General features: G+C 42.3%; 1 protein-coding gene across 1 annotated transcript in view; it reads right to left on the reverse strand.

Annotated features, from left to right (window-relative positions):
- DHX36 (DEAH-box helicase 36) overlaps positions 1–8052 on the reverse strand; it is a 43898-nt gene extending 35846 nt beyond the window's left edge. The window contains exon 1 of the mRNA XM_060767674.2: positions 7763–8052. Coding sequence (XP_060623657.2) covers positions 7763–7957 — 195 coding nt within the window. The 5' untranslated portion in view covers positions 7958–8052. The remainder of the gene's footprint in view (positions 1–7762) is intronic.
- Positions 8053–18490: the final 10438 nt, after the last annotated feature.

An 18490-nucleotide genomic window follows, 5' to 3' on the forward strand; every position in this document is an offset into this window, starting at 1 on the left:
AATTCTACAGTGGCGTCTTTTCCTTTCCCTTCCTAAAAGGCCACAAGGGCTATAAAGTTGCCCCCACCAACACACACCACTCTCCTGAGGCACTCTGTTGATGCTCAGGGGTGGCCTTGACCTGCCAAGCTCATCCTCCTCCTGCTGCTGCTAGAAGGATTTTCTTTCTCCCTCAGTCATTTTATCTCTCTCTCTCTGTGGGGCTTAAGAAGCCTGCTCACCTTCTTGGCTCTGACACCAAGCCCAGAAGAGAAAGGAATGGGATAGGGAGGGAGGGAGGGAGGGAGGGAGGGAGGGAGGGAGGGAGGGAGAGAGGGAAGAGACCTCCAAAGGCCATCCAGTCCAGCCCCTTCTGCCATAAGGGAGGAGCACAACCAAAGCACTCCAGACAGATGGCCATTCAGATGCTGGTTAATAACAGTATTAGTAATAATCAATATATTAATAGAATCCTAGGGTAGGAAGAGACCTCCAAGGGCCATCCAGTCCAGCCTCTTTTGTCATAAGGGATAAACATAATCAAACCAGTCCTAACAGATGGCCAGCCTAAGCTTCATAATAATCTGTATCAGTCACATGTACACACACCTTTACGGGCCAAGCGAGTGGGAGTGGTCAATTTTGTGCGGCTGCTCGGGGCCCACGTCTCCCCAAACCAACTCCCTCCTGCACTGTTGGAGCTGCCAGCAATGTAAACGGAAGTCTGCCCTCACTGCCAGTAGCACAGCAGCCCCTGTGGGGCTCCCTCCTTCCCTCCCACCCTCTGAGCAGCGGGGCTTCTCCCCACTTCCCTCCCCTCCTTGCCGGCTGCTGCTTCTTTCGGTGATGATGGGGGGCGGGGAAAGCAAGCGGCCAGAGCAAGGACTGTGTAGCCAAGGTGAGAGAGAAAGACGATGGAGGAGTTCTCCTGCATGTGTGCACCCTCCCCACCCCTGTGCGCATGCTCTATGTTGTCCTCTCCTTTTTTAGAACGTTTTAGTTCTTTTTGGTGGTTTATTTTAATTCTTATGATTGTTGGTCATACCTTGCAGTATGAGAAGTTTGGAGGCCAAATTTGATGTCAGTTGGCCCCATAGTTTGTTTGTTTTTAGGCCACTAACAACGACCATTATGTTTTTATATATATAGATTACCTTTCAGGCTACATGTATATGGTGTATATGAAACAAACCAATTTCTTGTTTAGACTTGGATCCCATCTCAAAAACATTTCATTATGTACATGTAAACATTCCAAACTGCAAATAAAAGAAAAAGAAAAAACTGAAATCCAACACATTTTTGGTCCCCAACATTTTGAGTAAGGGATACCTGTGTAGCCAAACTCTGGTTGTCCAGGTATTTTGGATTCTGGGTGCATTCTCATTCCAGTTTGACATTACTTTAACTACAATAGTTAAATGCTATGGATTCATGAGAATTGTAGTTCTACAAGGTCTTTATCCTTTTCTGCCAAAAGGTGTTTCACCTAATTTATTTATTTAGAGGTTTTCTATATTGGCCTTCTCAACCTCGACGAGGGACTCAGGTCGGTTTACAGCACATATAAAGTACAATCATATAAAAGAACAACAGGTACAAATCATTACATATTAAAATAGTACAACACAGTACAATAAAAACATCATCATTACATCATTACAGTTTCCTACGCCAAATCGTCAATCCAGTCATACTCATAGTCATGTTCGTAGTCACAGTTCATCATAATTCATCACAGGAAAGGTTCTAGGTTCAGTCCTCGAATGCCACATTCCAGAGCCAGGTTTTTAGTGATTTCCTGAACGTCAGGAGGGAGGGGGCAGATCTAACCTCAAGTGGGAGGGAGTTCCAAAGCCAGGAAGCCACCACCAAGAAGGCCCTGTCTCTCGTCTCCACCAACCGTGATTGTGAGGGTGGTGGGACCGAGAGCAGCCCCCCCCCCCCCGGAAGATCTTAATAGCCTTGATGGTTCATAGGGGAGAATCCGTTCAGACAGGTAAACTGGGCCAGAGCCGTTTAGGGCTTTATAGGTCAAAACCAGCACTTTGAATTGTGCCCAGAAGCTGATCGGCAGCCAGTGAAGCTGGCATAACAGAGGGGTTGTATGGTCTCTGTACCCCACCCCTGTTAGCAATCTGGCTGCCACACGTTGGACTGATTGAAGCTTCCGGGCGGTCTTCAGAGGCAACCCCATGTAGAGAGCGTTGCAGTAGTCTAAACGGGATGTAACCAGAGCGTGGACTACCGTGGCCAAGTCAGACTTCCCAAGGTACGGGCGCAGCTGGCTTCCCAAGGTACGGGCGCACAAGTTTTAATTGTGCAAAAGCTCCCCTGACCACCGCCGAGACCTGGGGTTCCAGGCTCAGCGATGAGTCCAGGGTCACTCCCAAGCTGTGAACCTGCGCCTTCAGGGGGAGTGTAACCCCGTCAAGCACAGACTGTAACCCTATGCCCTGTTCGGCCTTTCGACTGACCAGGAGTACCTCTGTCTTGTCTGGATTTAGTTTCAATCTGTTGTCCCTCATACAGCCAGTTACAGCAGCCAAGCACCGGTTCAGGACTTCAACAGCCTCCTTAGTACCTAAATTTTGGTAATCTAGACCAGTGGTTCTCAAAGTGTGCTCCATAGAACCCTTGCTGCTCCATGAAGCATACTGAGGGGCTCCACGGTCCCCCCCCCCTTCAAGCTTTCCCTCTTCTTTTCTGCTCCTCCTCCACCACCAAAAGCTGTTTCGACCTGCCTATCTTTATGCCAAAACCCTTTCCCCCTCAGCCCCCTTGACATCAAAAGCCTTTTTTCCTTGTCTTCCTTGCCACCCAGCTCATTTCCCCCTCACCTTGATTGCACATGTACACAGATCTGTTTATAGTGCTGCAGATGTATCTCATAAAAAGGGAAACCAGGCTGTTCAATAAGACTTGCCAATGCCAATTTGGGATTGTTAATGCCTATTTTATATACTTCATGTATATAAGGCCAGGATTCCTGGGAGCTGAAGTGCTAAAGCAGGCATGGGCAAACTTGGACCCTCTGGATGTTTGGAACTTCAACTCCCACAATTCCTAACAGCTGTAGGTAGGAATTATGCCCTAGTCTCTGTGCCGTAGTCTCTAGAGCAGGCATGGGCAAACTTGGGCCCTCCAGGTGTTTTAGACTTCAACTTCCATAATTTCTTTTTAAATTAATAACTTTATTGCATTTCCTTTCCATTTAATTACAAAATACAATCTCTATTCATATATTTATTTCTTCTCATTTCACCTTTTGTGCTCCCAATTGCGCTCCCCATCTCTGGAGTCCTCCTTTTCTTCGTGATCCCACCAAAACTTCATTTCCTCTGGTGAGGGTTGCTTCCTATCTTCTTTTCTCAATGTTTATTCAATTTTTTTTTTATATGCTTTCAAAATCATTATTTTTCCTTGGGCTTTTTTTAACTTTTAAATTACATGTTAATTTATCACATATTGCTAATTTTCATATTTCCTTACACAATTCTTCTATCTTAATTTCTATCCCTCCTTTCCAACTTTTCTCTATTAATAGCCTTATTGCCATTAACAACATTGTTATCAAATTCTTTCCAATAATCTGTATTGTATAAAGATAACAATATAATCGCCAAAATTCTATTAATTTTTTTCTTCATAATGCTTTCTATCTCTATTATAACTTTCCCCCAGAATCTCTGTACATATTTACATTGCCACCATATGTGAATATACGTTACCATTTCTCGGCAAACCCTCCAACATTTTTTCGAACAGCTCTTAATATGGAGCTTAGTTCTGTGGAACAGGTATAGGCAAACTTGGGCCCTCCGGATGTTTTGTACTTCAGCTCCCACAACTCCTAACAGCCGTAGGCTGGATGTGGGATAACAAACTTAAGCTCAATACAGACAGAACAGAGGTCCTCTTGGTGAGTCATAAAGACGATCAGCGTATAGGGTAGCAACCTGTGCTCGATGGGGTTACACTCCCTCTGAGGACACAGGTCCACAGTCTGGGGGTCCTCCTGGACTCAGCACTGACACTTGAAACTCAGGTGTCAGCAGTGGCTGGGAGGGACTTCGCACAATTAAAACTTGTGTGCCAGCTGCGACAGTACCTCAAAAAGTCAGACTTGGCCATGGTGGTCCATGCCTTAGTCACATCTTGTATGGATTACTGAAATGCACTATACCTGGGTCTGCCTATGAAGGTAGTGCAGAAGCATCAATTACTGCAAAGATCTGCAGCCAGACTGCTGACAGGGAGGGACTGTAGGGAACATACACCCCCCCCCCCGCCGCCGCTTAAAGCAGCTCCATTGGCTGCCGATTTGCTTCCAGGCCCAATTCAAAGTGCAGGTAATTACCTACAATGTCCTATGTGGTTCGTCTCCTGCCTATTTACATGACTACATCTCTCTGTTCGGGCTTTAAGATCAGCCGGGGAGGCCCTCCTCTCAGTTGGTGGGGATGAGGAAGATGGCCTTCTCAACAGTGGCCCTCAGTCTGGAATGCCCTCCCCAGGGAAATTAGACAAGCACCCACTCTCTTAAGAAGGCTTTTGATAATGACTAAGAGCATAAAAACATGAAGGTAGTGATAGACTTTGTACTTCTAGGTGCGAAGATTACTGCAGATGCAGACTGTAGCCAGGAAATCAAAAGACGTTTGCTTCTTGGGAGGAGAGCAATGACCAATCTTGATAAAAGTTGCCAGTGTGAAGAGTAGAGACATCACACTGGCAACGAAGATCTACATAGTTAAAGCAATAATGCCCCTGTGGTAACCTATGGATGAGAGAGCTGGACCAAAAGGAAGGTTGAGCGACGGAAGATGAAAGTTTTGAACTGTAGTGTTAGAGGAAAATTCTGGGAGTGCCTTAGACAGCAAGAAGATCAAACCAGTCCATACTCCAGGAAATAATGCCAACTGCTCACTGAAGGGAAGGATATTAGAGACAAAGATGAAGTACTCTGGCCACATGATGAGAAGACAGGAAAGCTTGGAAATGATAATGATGCAGGGGAAAATGGAGGGAAAAAGGAAGAGGGCCCAACCAAGGGCAAGATGTATGGATGGTATCCTTGAAGTGACTGCCTTGACCCTGAAGAAGCTGGGGTGGTGATGGCCGACAGGGAGCTCTGGTGTGGGCTGTTCCATGAGGTCACGAAGAATCAGAAGCGACTGAACGAATAAACAACAACAAAGAGCATCACCCACCTTAGCAGACAGGACTTTGAATGGCCTTTAGAACTATAATTCACAATGCTGGATATCCTGGTTTTAAACAGAGTTTTTATTTCCATTGCTTTTAGAGATTCAAAATAGTTTTAAAACTCATTATTTATTAATCATTATGCTATTGTGCCATTTTGTTGTATTAACTGATATGTTATTATTGTCTAGGCTATATTATTTACTGTATTTGTGTGTTTGCTGTAAGCCGCCCCGAATCCCTTCGGGGAGAGGGAGCAGGATACAAATAAAGCCAATTATTATTGTGTTGTCGAAGGCTTTCATGGCTGGAATCACTGGCTTGCTGCAAGTTTTTTGGGCTGAATGGCCATGTTCCAGAAGGATTATCTCCTGATGTTTCACTTCCATCTATGGCAGGCATCCTCAGAGGTTGTGAGACCTCACAACCTCTGAGGATGCCTGCCACAGATGCATGCGAAACATCAGGAGAGAATGCTTCTGGAACATGACCATACTGCTCAAAAAAAAAATTACAGCAACCTATTATTATTATTATTATTATTATTATTATTATTACAAGCCATCCCCTGCCACGCGTTGCTGTGGCCCAGTCTGGTGGTCTGGAAAGTAATGAGTAAGTGTTGATTTCTAATATATGTATTGTCTTTATGCTTGTGGATAAACAGTATTTCTTGTTGTTTCTTTGTCAGTGTTGATGTTGAGATTATCTGGTTTGCTTACTCTGGAACATGCAACATATAATTGTCCTTCTTTAGGAGTCCCTTTCAAATCTGTGATACTATATCTCTCTGTGTGTGAATCATATATATCTATATCTATGGCTGGATGGCTCTTTGTCAGGAGGGCCTTGATTATGTTTTCTTGCCCCGGTGAAGGGATTTGGACTGGATTGCCTTAAGTATTTTCTATTGGTCATGGGGGATCTGTGTGGGAAGTTTGCCCCAATTCTGTCATTGGTGGGGTTTAGAATGCTCTTTGATTGTAGGTGAACTATAAATCCCCCGGGCACAGAGGACTGGGCGACTTGGAAGGCGCTGAACAGACTGCGCTCTGGCACCAACCTTCAGAAATGGGGCTACAAAGTGGAATCCTTGACATGCGAGTGTGGAGAGGAGCAAACCACTGACCACCTGCTGCAATGCAACCTGAGCCCTGCCACATGCACAATGGAGGACCTCTTGCAGCAACACCAGAAGTACTCCAAGTGGCCAGATACTGGTCAAAGGACATTTAATCAACTACCAAACTCACAAATTTTGTATTTTGTCTGTTTGTTTGCTTTGCTCTGTTAGAAATGTAATATAATTGACTGGTTGCCCTGACATGACAAATAAATAAATAAATAAATAAACTATAAATCCCAGCAACTCAAGTATTTTCTGTTGGTCATGGGAGTTCTGTGTGGGATGTTTGGCCCAATTATGTCATTGGTGGAGATCAAGGAGCTCTTTAATTGTAGGTGAACTATAAATCCCAGCAATTACAACTCTCAAATGTCAAGGTCTATTTCCCCCAAACTCCATCTGTGTTCATATTTGGGCATATGGAATATTCGTGCCAAGTTTGGTCCAGATCCATCATTGTTTGAGTCCAAAGTGCTCTCTGGATGTAGGTGAACTACAACTCCCAAACTCAAGGTCAATGCCCACGAAACGCTTCTAGTGTTTTCTGTTGGTCATGGGAGTCCTGCGTGCCACGTTTGGTTGAATGCCATATTTGGTGGAGTTCAGAATGCTCTTTGATTGTAGGTGAACTATAAATCCCTGCAACGACAACTCCTAAATTCTTTTTTTTTTTAGTGATGGCCGCTCCTTGAGTTAGGTGTCTTGTGGCCAGTCTCGATAAAACCGTAAAGAGTAGAGACATCACACTGGCAACAAAGATCCGCCTAGTCAAAGCCATGGTATTCCCTGTAGTAACCTACGGATGTGAGAGCTGGACCTTAGGGAAGGCTGAGTGAAGGAAGATCGATGCTTTTGAACTGTGGTGTTGGAGGAAAGTCCTGAGAGTGCCTCGGACTGCGAGAAGATCCAACCAGTCCATCCTCCAGGAAACAAAGCCCGGCTGCTCACTGGAAGGAAGGATACTAGAGACAAAGTTGAAGTACTTTGGCCACATCATGAGGAGACAGCAAAGCCTAGAGAAGACAATGATGCTGGGGAAAGTGGAAGGTAAAAGGAAGAGGGGCCGACCAAGGGCAAGATGGATGGATGGCATCCTTGAAGTGACTGGACTGACCTTGAAGGAGCTGGGGGTGGTGACGGCCGACAGGGAGCTCTGGCGTGGGCTGGTCCATGAGGTCACGAAGAGTCGGAGACGACTGAACGAATGAACAACAAAAAGATTATCATCATCATCGTTATAACACCCAGAGGGCCCGTGTTTGCCTACGCCTGTGCTGAAGAATTGGAAAACCAGAGTTGGACCATCATGGCTGTCAATTAGGAAGTGAGAGTAGCCCAGGAGACTAATATGGAGCATCTCTGAGAGTCAGGCCGCCTCTAGGTCTGTTGCAATTGGGACATGAACGCGGGTCCCCCTGAGAGAGAGAGGGGAAGAAGGCGGGCCTTTACCTGCTGCCTCTCGGCCTCCTTGCTCTTCTCGCCCTGCCTCCGCGCGTACCACAGGCCGATCTCGCGGCCCTTCAGGTGAGGAGGGGGCCGGCCCCGGCCTCCGCCTCTCCCGCCCCCGCCAGAAGAGGAGGACGACGAGGCGGAGGAGGAAGGCCCGCCCCCCCGGTTCCAGCCCCGCCGCTGCTCGTAGCTCATCCTGACAACGGCGGCGGAGGGAAAACACAGAGGCAACCACCGGCGCCGGTGGAGAGGCGGCGCACCGGAAGCGACGCCGAGAGCCCTCTCCAGGCGCGTCACTTCCGCTCTGAAATACCGGGGAGGGGAGTGCGCATGCGCGAAAGAAAAAACGAGAGTCTGCGCCCCCTGCCTCTCCCATTGGGTGTGCGTGTGAGCAAAATGATTACAAAGGGAATGCCGGAAAGGGTGTGAAAGATCCCTATAAATCCTCAAACACTCTGCTTCATTCAGAAAAATGCTCACTTGCAGTGTCAATGTTGACTTTTTTGGAGAAGTGGGTTCTGGTGGTCTTTGCTTCTTCCAGAATGCTGACATTTGTCCGCCTGTCTTCCCAAGAGATTTGCAGGATTTTTCCTAGGCAACGCTGATGGAACCATTCCAGATGTTGAGTATGATATCTGTAGATGGTCCACATTTTGCAGGCATACAACCGGGTTGGGAGGACAATAGCTCTGTAAACAAACATCTTGGTCTCCCTATACATGTCCCAATCCTCACTCTGCTTCATTCCGAAAAATGCTCACTTGCAGTTCTCAGGTGACATTCTATTTCAGTGTCAATGTTGACTTTTTTGGAGAAGTGGGTTTTGGAGAGGTAGCAGAAATGGTCAGCATTTTCTAACGTTACCGTTAAGCTATATTTCTGGCATTGCTGAGGGATAGGCTGGTGCCTGCCGAAAGAGCACTTTGGCTTTCTCGATGTTCAGAGAAAGCTTTTCGTATGCTTCTACAAAGGTGTTTAGGGTGGCTTGTAGGTCTTCTTCTGAATTAGCACAGACTACATAATCATTAGCATATTGGAGTTCTATAACACGTTGTTGTGACTCTAGTTTTGACTTTCAGTCTGTTGAGGTTAAACAGATGATTTCCACGTTGGTGGGTAGCTTCCCATCAACAAGGTGCAGTATCATAGCAGTGAAGATGGAGAATAAGATTGGAGCAATATCACATCCCTGTTTGACATCTGATTCCACATTAAATGGGTCACTTTGGAAGCCATTGCTGTCTAAGACTGATGGTATCATGGAAGATCCAAAGGATGTTTAGAAATGCATCAAGGCATCTGATTTTTGGAGACTCGAGGAGACTTAAAGTGGCTATATCTGTCATGGCTGCATGCCGTAGAATCCAACTAAGAGGCATTAGAGTTCTTTGTTAAAGAATTGTAAGTATCCTTCCTAAACTACATATTGTACGATTCCATCAGGTGGAACCCTCACCCATTAAAGTAAAACCACAGTTTTATAATTGTGTAGTGTGAAAAGGTTCATACCATAATTCTGATAATGTTTGCCCCAATTCTGGCAACCAGGGTTCAATTCACCATTCAACCATGGAAATCTAGAGTGACCTTTCTAAGTTGCAGAAACCCCATGATAAGGTCACCTCTGGTTCGCCACAAGTGAGAAATTACTGAGGGCTGGCTTTAGCACAACAGGTTAAACACCAGCTGTAGTCAATCTTGTCAGTCAAAAGGCTGTCAGTTTGAAGCCAGGTTAGAGTGAGCTCCTGGCTTTAACCCAGACTCCACCAACCTAGCAATTTGAAAGCAAAAAATGTGATTAGATAAATAGGTACCACTCATTAAAAAGTGGGGGAGGTATTCTGAGGCACCCAGAAGGAATGCCAGCAATTCAATCAAAAAAAGGAGGAAATTAGGAACTAGCTCTTCGGCAGGGAGATGGAGCGACAGAACCACCTGTGACCAGAGCCAAGCAGAACACCTTCCAAGATGCCGAAAGATGGAGAAAGCCAATATATATACCACTTATCTATGTATAATTGTCTGTATAGTTGTGTATAAAATAGCATTACATGCTTGCTGTTTATGTATGTTCTGTGATCTGTCCTGAGACCCCTTTGGGGTAAGAAGGGCAAAATATAAATACTGCAAATAAATAACTAAAAGGCACATAACACTGAAAGAGCTGCTAATAGTGGTTGTTACCATCTTGTGGTGCCATCATTGTTACAGTTAAAGAATAATAAAAAAGGCATCTCTGCTAAAAGTGTACAATGTAGTGCATGTAGAGATATATAGAGAGAGAGATACACACCACAGAGTGAAATGTATACTGTGAAGACATTGATAAATACCTAAGCACTTAATGCAGGGAAAGAAAGATGGAATGATGCAGAGCTTATCGACATTGTGAATTAAATCTAAAATAAAATTCAGAGCAGATGACTCCACATAACTTTATGAATTACCAAGCGTTGCTGTATACTAAGCTATGACTTTAAGTGTGTATTTTTTATTTCATGTTCCTTTCTTAAAGTGTAATTAGCAACTGCTGTGACATCAAATGTGGTGTAGAAGTTTAAGAGTTGGACTATGACTCCAGGACACCAGCATCTCCATCCAGCCATGAAAACCCACTGGGTGACCTTTGGCAAGTCACTTTCAGTCTTACAAGGAAGCAAATCCCCTGTGGATAAATCATGCTAAGAAAACCCTGCAGTAGGTTTGCTCCAAGTCAGAATGGATTTGAAAGCATATAACAATAGCAACAGCTGCTAGGATAGGACTGCATCCTCCCCTTTGGTGCTTCTGGAGGGAGGCGGGGGGGGGGGGGGGCACCGGGAACTCTTGTCTGTTTGCATTGGGAGAAGGCTCCTGATGGGGCTAATAAAGGTTTTCCTCTCAGAAAACATTAACTTTGGAGGAATGATTTTTGAAAGGTCCCCAGTAAGGTTTGGAATATTATCCTTAATATGAAAATGTTTCTTGCATACTTTAGTTTAGGGGGGAAGTCACTCAATAAAAGGTTTGGAAATTGTGTAATGATGTGATGAAGTTCAATCGAAAATTCTCTTTCCTGTAATTAGCAGGAGCTCAGTTCATTTTACATGTTGATACAGGTTGGCGATGATGATGATGATGATGATGATGATTATTATTATTATTATTTCTTACCCGCCTCGCCTCATGACTCGAGGCAGGTTACAGAACAATTAAAACACATGAATGTTGTAAAAACACCACAAATACACATTTTAAAACGTACCTCTATAAAAGCTAAACACAAAAACCTATATCTATAAAATACATATTAAAACACAGAAAACAGAGATTAAACAAAGGACACATATTTAAAATTCATGCTTAAAGATTGGGTAGGCCTGCCAGAAAAGATAGGTCTTTACATGGCTTTAAATTCTGACAGCTCATTTAGCTTTTGAAGTTCTTGTGGCAGGTCGTTCCACAGTCTTGGAGCAGCCGATGAAAAGGTCCTCTGGGTGGTGGCTGCAGCCGGGTTCTGGCTGGTTGGAACAGATGTCCCTCAGAGGACCTCAGTGCTTGGAAGAAGAAGTGTACAGAAGAAGGCAATCCTTTAGGTAACCTGGACCCAAACCATTTATTAATTTATTTACTTACTTACTTACAACAATTATAGCTCGTCTTTCTCAACCATATGACAACTCAAGGCAGGTTACAGATTGGCACGATTCAATGCCATGCATTCATAAAAGTGCAATTAAAAATAGTCAGCATGGCACTATAAAAACATATATAAAAACAATTAAAACATGTAGTCACTGACGTAATCTTATTAAAATCGTTTTCCAGTAACATTATCTGGCCATTCCATGTTCATCATTCATGGTTTCATGTAGGGCTTTAAAGGTCAAAACCAACACTTCGTACTTTGCCCGGAAACTAATTGCCAGCCTGTGGAGTGACTTTAGCATGGGTGTGATATGTTTACTCCTTGATGTTCCAATCTGGCTGCCATATTTTGAACCAGCTGTAGTTTCTGAACTTGGCACAAGGATAATCCAATTTAAAGTGCATTGCAGAAGTCAGGTTACCTGTGCATGCACTACCACCTTCAGGTCCTCCATTAGAGGCAAATTTCTTGCCATTTTTAATAGTGGAACCAGTCTGATCATGATAAAATGCATACACTATGTTCAAGAGTGTCTAACTGGTGTTAATGTGTTTACTGTTTTCAGAATAATGCTTCTAAAGGCTTAGTGATGTGTATTCATGAAAAGCAAGATGCTTTTTCAATCTCTGGAAGAAAATGTGAATCAACATGTCAGTTAATTGGGATTATTTCTTTTTAGGGAATAAATTTGATCTCATGCCTCCATATTTTAGTACATGTGTGAGAAAAGCATCATATGAAGAAATCTGACCATTGGTTTTTCAGTAAATTACAATACTTTAAAGGCTGTTCTTGTTGCTTGCCTTCACATCATTTCTTCTGAGTTATGGCAAACCTGTCATTAGTTTTATTTGGCACAGTTTGTTCAGTGAGAATTGCCTTTGTTTTCCTTTGTGGTTGAGAGAGTGTAACTTGTCCAGGGTCACTCAGTATCTATGGCTGAGCAGAGATTCAAGCCCTGGTCTCCAGAGCCATAGTCCAGTGCTCCAACCACCACATTTAAAAGGTTTTATTTATTTATTTCATATCAAAAGCATTACACAAATTAGTATAAAACTGATAAAAATAGAAGGAGCACAAGCTAGTAGTGATATTTTATATATGTATGTGTGTGTGTGAATGATTTAGAAATGTGCATCTGTATAAAATAAATGTAGTTGTCTCAGGGTTTTTTCCCCCCTCGTTTCAGATCTTTGATGAACTGACATCAAGCCCTGTTTACTTTTCTGGTCATTAAATTGCAAAGCTCAATGCCTTTAGCAATTGGGTGGTTGACTATTTGAAAGAGAAAGTCAGCAAAATTATTGTATTTAATAAATCTTATTGAATCACATTTGTTGTCCATGGTTTCTTGTTTACCCTTCCTTTTTATATGCATTCTATCTTTCAAGGAATCAGGTTTTTTTACTGCTTGACATCCATCTTGCCTCAGTTTCACCAAAAGTTCCTAGTGTCCCAAATACTTTTAAAGGTAGATGAAGACTAGAGTCATCAGATAATCTCTGCATTGATATCTGTTTGTCTAGAATCTTGATTTATTTTTTATTTTAAATCTTTTTCAATTGAAATGGAGGATTTTTTCATCCATTTTGGAAATCATATTTATTTGTTGTAATGTGCTCATATTTCTTGTCTGTGTTGAAAACATTGAAAGATAGATATAACAGTTTAGAAATAATGTCAGTGCGAGCATGAAACATCTCTGGATGGGCCGTTGTAAGTTCATGTGGCTACACATGCAATTCTTGCATTAAAACATGCATTTCTGTTCAGTTAGGGTGCATCTACATTGTACAATGAATGCAGTTTGATACCACTTTAACTGCCATGGCTTAGTGTTGTAGTATTATTTATTTATTTGGGGCAGTTATACCCTGTCCTTCACACTCCTGGAGGGGGACTCACGGTGGCTTACAACAGGCAACCATTAGATACCAACAAGTATACAATTAAAATATAATTAAATAGCAATTAAACTATTATGAATATTCAGTTTAAAAACAATCTGCCAATTCAGAATCATGGTCCAGGTCAGTCCATTGCTGGTCTCTTAAAAACAATCTCATCCTAGTTGCTACAGCTACTACTCAAATGCTTGATCCCACAGCCAGGTTTTGAATTTTTTACTAAAGGCCAAGAGGGAGGGGGCAGATCTAATTTTATTGGGGAGGGTGTCCCACAGTCACAGGGCCACAGCGGAGAAGGCCCTGTCTCTCATCCCCACCAGTCGTGTCGGCAAAGGTGGGACTGAGAACAGGGACTCCCTGGAAGATCTTAACATCCTTGGTGGTTCGTAGAGGGAGATATGTTCAGACAGGTAAACTGGGCTGGAACCATTTAGGGCTTTATAGGCTAAATTTAGCACCTTGAATTATGCTTGGTAGGAGAAAAGCAGCCAATGGAGCTGGCGTAACGGGGTTGTGTGTTCCCTATACCCCACTCCGATGAGCAACCTGGCTGCTGTCCATTGGACTAACTGGAGCTTCCGAGCAGTCTTGGTATCCAAGCAGTCTTGGTATCCAGTGATTTGTAGTTAAAGTGGTGACAAACAGCAGTTTGGATGCATCTAGAGCCCCTGCCTTTCCATGCTGGTTCATCAGATTAGTATCTTTCACATTGCCATTTGTCTCATATGGAATGGGACAAGAAGCTGGGCAAACTTAAACGTCAGGAGAGAATGCCTCTAGACCATGGCCATATAGCCCGAAAAACCTACAACAACCCATGCAAACTTACCCTACAAAAGCGAGTAGTCCACTTTTGTGCATTGCAAAATGGGACCGTTTTGCTCTTCCACTTAAATATTCTAGATTTTGTGAATTTACTACCCCTGTAAAGAATTAATGGCAAAACAGAATGCTTTGACCATGTATTCCCCTCTTTCTCTTGGTTTATTGCCAAGACCCAGTATTATGCCTCCTGGATATGAAAGGTCTTAAGAGAGATGCATAGAGAATAGAAAAGGCCAGAGTCACTGCATGTGGCCGGCTGTTCTGCTGTTAAACTGAAAGCTTTAATTGGCTGTTACATCCAACTGCTATTGACAACAGCTGTGTGGATAATACCGTTTTATTACTTAGTCAATAAGAAGCACTACATTTAGTTGTTACTGGGGGGATTCAGGGGTTTATTTTTCTTACAGTGGACATTCCAAAGTCTAGTGTAGGCAATTAAGAGTCATCACTAAACTGTTCAATTTGATACCCAAAATGTCAGTACTGATGAGAACATGGTTGCAGCTTTGGGCACGAGAACATAATGAGCCATGGGGCTGTTACAATTATTGCTGTGGTCTCCAGCAGAACATATCATTGTGAACTGCCATTAAGAGGGATACATAAAATGTGTCATTTTGGAATCGCTTGGTGTAAGCCTGTTCTCCAAGTACATTAGGTTGCTGAAGAAATCTAGCTGTTCTGTTCTCCTAACACAATCAAAACATTTTATCTATTTGCTGCTGTCTTCTGTAAATTGAAGTTAGTATCTACACATTTTCATTAATACATGTCAAAATTACAATGTCCTTTTCTCTGAACCATTTCCATAAACATCTGGATTGGTGGCTTAACACCTAAGATAGACCAGCACCAATCACAGCTCCTGAGAGCCCTCTTCCAGTTCCCCAGATGTGTGCCTTCCTGTGTCTTGCTGTTAGAATCCGGGGAAACCCCACTGTCAACAAGAGCTTGGTTGTGGGCCCCTAAATATTGGCTCATGGTCAGTGTTTTCAGACTGGACTCAGGTCTGACTCACCTTCTAGCCCATGATGATTAACTAGCAACTGGTTCAAGCTTAATTCTAAAAATGTCTCTTCTATCAACATTTTTTTTCATTTCTCTTATCACATCTTGGTTATAACATGACTCTTAAAGCTATTAAACAAAGATTGTGTGACATTGCCTTCTGTGAGCTGCATTCTCGTTGGTATGTTTCTTGTTCCCCAAGTGCCCTGAGCATACATTATGCTGGGACTATCCATGAAGCAAATTATCTTAAGAACTTAACTGTGGCTTTATATTGCTGTCTATTCTCCAAGGCAAAGTGCAATATGTTCCCTTCCAAAGTGCTTTGAGGCTGATTTGTGGGAGTCAATACAATGCAAGACTTTGTCCATGTAATAACCAGGATGTTGAATGTATGTATCACATCTTATTGTCCTGCAGTTTTGACAAGCAGACTTGGCTACATATTATTAACCCACCTGGTATATCAGCCCAATTCCATATAAAGTTTTTACTAGGTGACAATTTATCCCATGTGACCTTGGCTGTTGCCAAGTTTCTCTCTGAGGTAGCCAGGATAAGACAACGTCCTATATTAGACCCATGTTGAAACTTTCCTTGTAAATGTTTACAGTGTCTGTACCCTTGTTCATATGCATTTAGCATTGTACAGTAGAGTCTTGCTTATCCAACCTTTGCTCATCCGACCTTCTGTATTATCCAATGCAGTCTGCCTCCCGCCCGGATCCACAGCTGTTTCAATACATTGTAATGTTTTGGTGCTAAATTCGTAAACACAGTAATTACTACATAACATTACCATATATTGAATTGCTAATAATAATAATAATAATAATAATAATAATAATAACTTTATTTTTTTACCTCACCACCATCTCCCCAAGGGGACTCGGGACGGCTTACATGGGGACAAGCCCAAAAATCACAGATAAAAACAACAGCATTAAAAATAATCAAATAAAAACACAACACAATCACAACAACAACAACATTAAAACTATATCATGGCTGAAAAACAGAATCAAACTGGATCTAGGCTCAAGTAGTGCAATGAATTTTTAAGTGGAGCTGAAGGAAAGTACAAAATTTAATCTTGAAAGAATAGCTTTGTGATAAAGTGTCGAGATTGGTGGGGTAGGCCAAACTAAAGTGCAGGAGCTTAGGTAGCGTTAAGTCATTCTCTGGTGAACTGTTTAATCAAAGGCACAAACTGTTGATTTGTTGTAAAACACGATGTTTTGGTGTTTCATTTGTAAAATCATAATGAAATTTGACATTTAATAGTTTTTCCTTAATCCCTCTTATTATCCAACCATTTTCTCTTATCCAATGTTCTGCCGGCCCATTTATGTTGGATAAGCAAGACTCTTCTGTATTCACCCTGCTTTTAAGTGGTTTTATCAGTTTATGAATATGCTGTGCACTTTCTCTGCTGAGCAAATCGGGTCTTTGGACCGTTGATTGATTGAATGCCCATAATACCGAAATGTCTTCCATTCCTGTAGTTCCATAGCTTGTTTAAGTTTGAAACAAGATGGATTCAATTCATGATAGCAGTGTGGTTATAGGAAGAAAATTACATTTCCATATCAAGAAGAATATGGATAAGGATAATTCAGAATAGGCTGTGAAAGTATAATTATTATTCTTGTTTTGAAGTACAAGGACACACTGCTCTCATTTAATATCTGTCTGGATTATTAAATGCAGCAATCCATGATAAATATTTGAATTTTTGTGATTGTGTTTTCTCTGAATTAAATTCTTTTTGTAGGTCCAACTTTTGTTGTTGTTCATTTGATCAGCCGTTTCCGACTCTTTGTGACTTCATGGACCAAGTTACACCAGAGCTCCCTGTCGGCCGTCACCACCCCCAGCTCCTTCAAGGTCAATCCAGTCACTTCAAGGATACCATCCATCCATCTTGCCCTTGGTCAGCCCCTCTTCCTTTTTCCTTCCATGTTCCTGAAGTATGGACTGGTTGGATCTTCTCGCTGTCCAAGGCACTCTCAGAACTTTCCTCCAGCACAACAGTTCAAAAGCATCTATCTTCCTTCGCTCAGCCTTCCCTAAGGTCCAGCTCTCACATCCGTAGGTGACTATGGGGAATACCATTGCTTTAACTATGAGGATCTTTGTTGTTAGTGTGATGTCTCTACTCTTCACTATTTTATCAAGATTGGTCATTGCTCTCCTCCCAAGAAGTAAGTGTCTCCTGATTTCCTGGCTGCGGTCTGCGTCTGCACTAATCTTTGCACCTAGAAATATAAAGTCTGTCACAGCCTCCACATATTCTCCCTCTATTTCCCAGTTGTCAATCCTTCTTGTTGCCATAATCTTGGTTTTTTTTATGTTTAACTGCAACCCAGCTTTTGCACTTTCTTCTTTCACCTTGATTAGAAGGCTCCTCAGCTCCTCCTTGCTTTCAGCCATCAAAGTGGTGTCATCTGCATATCTAAGGTCCAACTAGAACAGATCAGTTGAATCAAAGGGTTGTTTTCCTTATCGAATTGTATGTGCAGATCACTGAATCTACTTGGTTTCCTCCAATTTCCATGATCTCCATTTTCTAAAGGAGACGGTATGCTCTGCTTTAAAAGGAAGAACGTCAGCTCTTCTACCTTTGCCCCGTGGTCTTCTAGATTTAATACATAAAACATATACATAGTAGCTCTCATCAGATGATTTCACCTGTGGCATTTTGGCCTCTTTGTCCATCTCTCACATTATTATTTCTTTGCGGCCTGCTTCCATTCTCTCTACATTTAAAGCAATCCAAACTAATTTCCTGTGATTCTACTTGGATTGGAAACATCCCAATGATTAAAAGTTGTCCTAAAAGGCAACAAAATAGCTTTTCTTGTCCTTTTCTTCTTTGCTTGGCTACTTTCTTTGCTGTTCAAAGTATCTAACTTAATAACACATTTTGTTTCTTTTCTATATACATAATTCTTTTCTTTTATCCTGATGTAAAATGATGAGATAGTAACATGATGTTCTGAAAGTATGGTACGGAAGATTAATGCTTTCCATTCAATAGCTCAAAGCAAAAAAGGAAGCAAAAAAAAAACCCTCTGTCTCATCAAACAGAGAGCACTAAACTCAGTGAATCCAATTAAAAGCATTTAAGATTTACCTCTATAGAACACTAATGTTTGCTGATTGTTGGAAGTTCCAGAAATCACTGGATTCTAAAGTGATCATGGTGAATGTGATAGAGAACAATTGCAGGAAAATGTAAAATAAGGAGTTCATACATGTATGGTCTCATTTTCCTGTGAACTTTTAGAGCTATCATTTTCAAAACTATGGGGGACATTTTTAATGTCTATACGATAGCCAGCAGAGCTCTACAGT

Source organism: Anolis sagrei, chromosome 3, assembly GCF_037176765.1.
Source record: "Anolis sagrei isolate rAnoSag1 chromosome 3, rAnoSag1.mat, whole genome shotgun sequence".
In the NCBI taxonomy this organism is placed as follows: Eukaryota; Metazoa; Chordata; class Lepidosauria; order Squamata; family Dactyloidae; genus Anolis; species Anolis sagrei.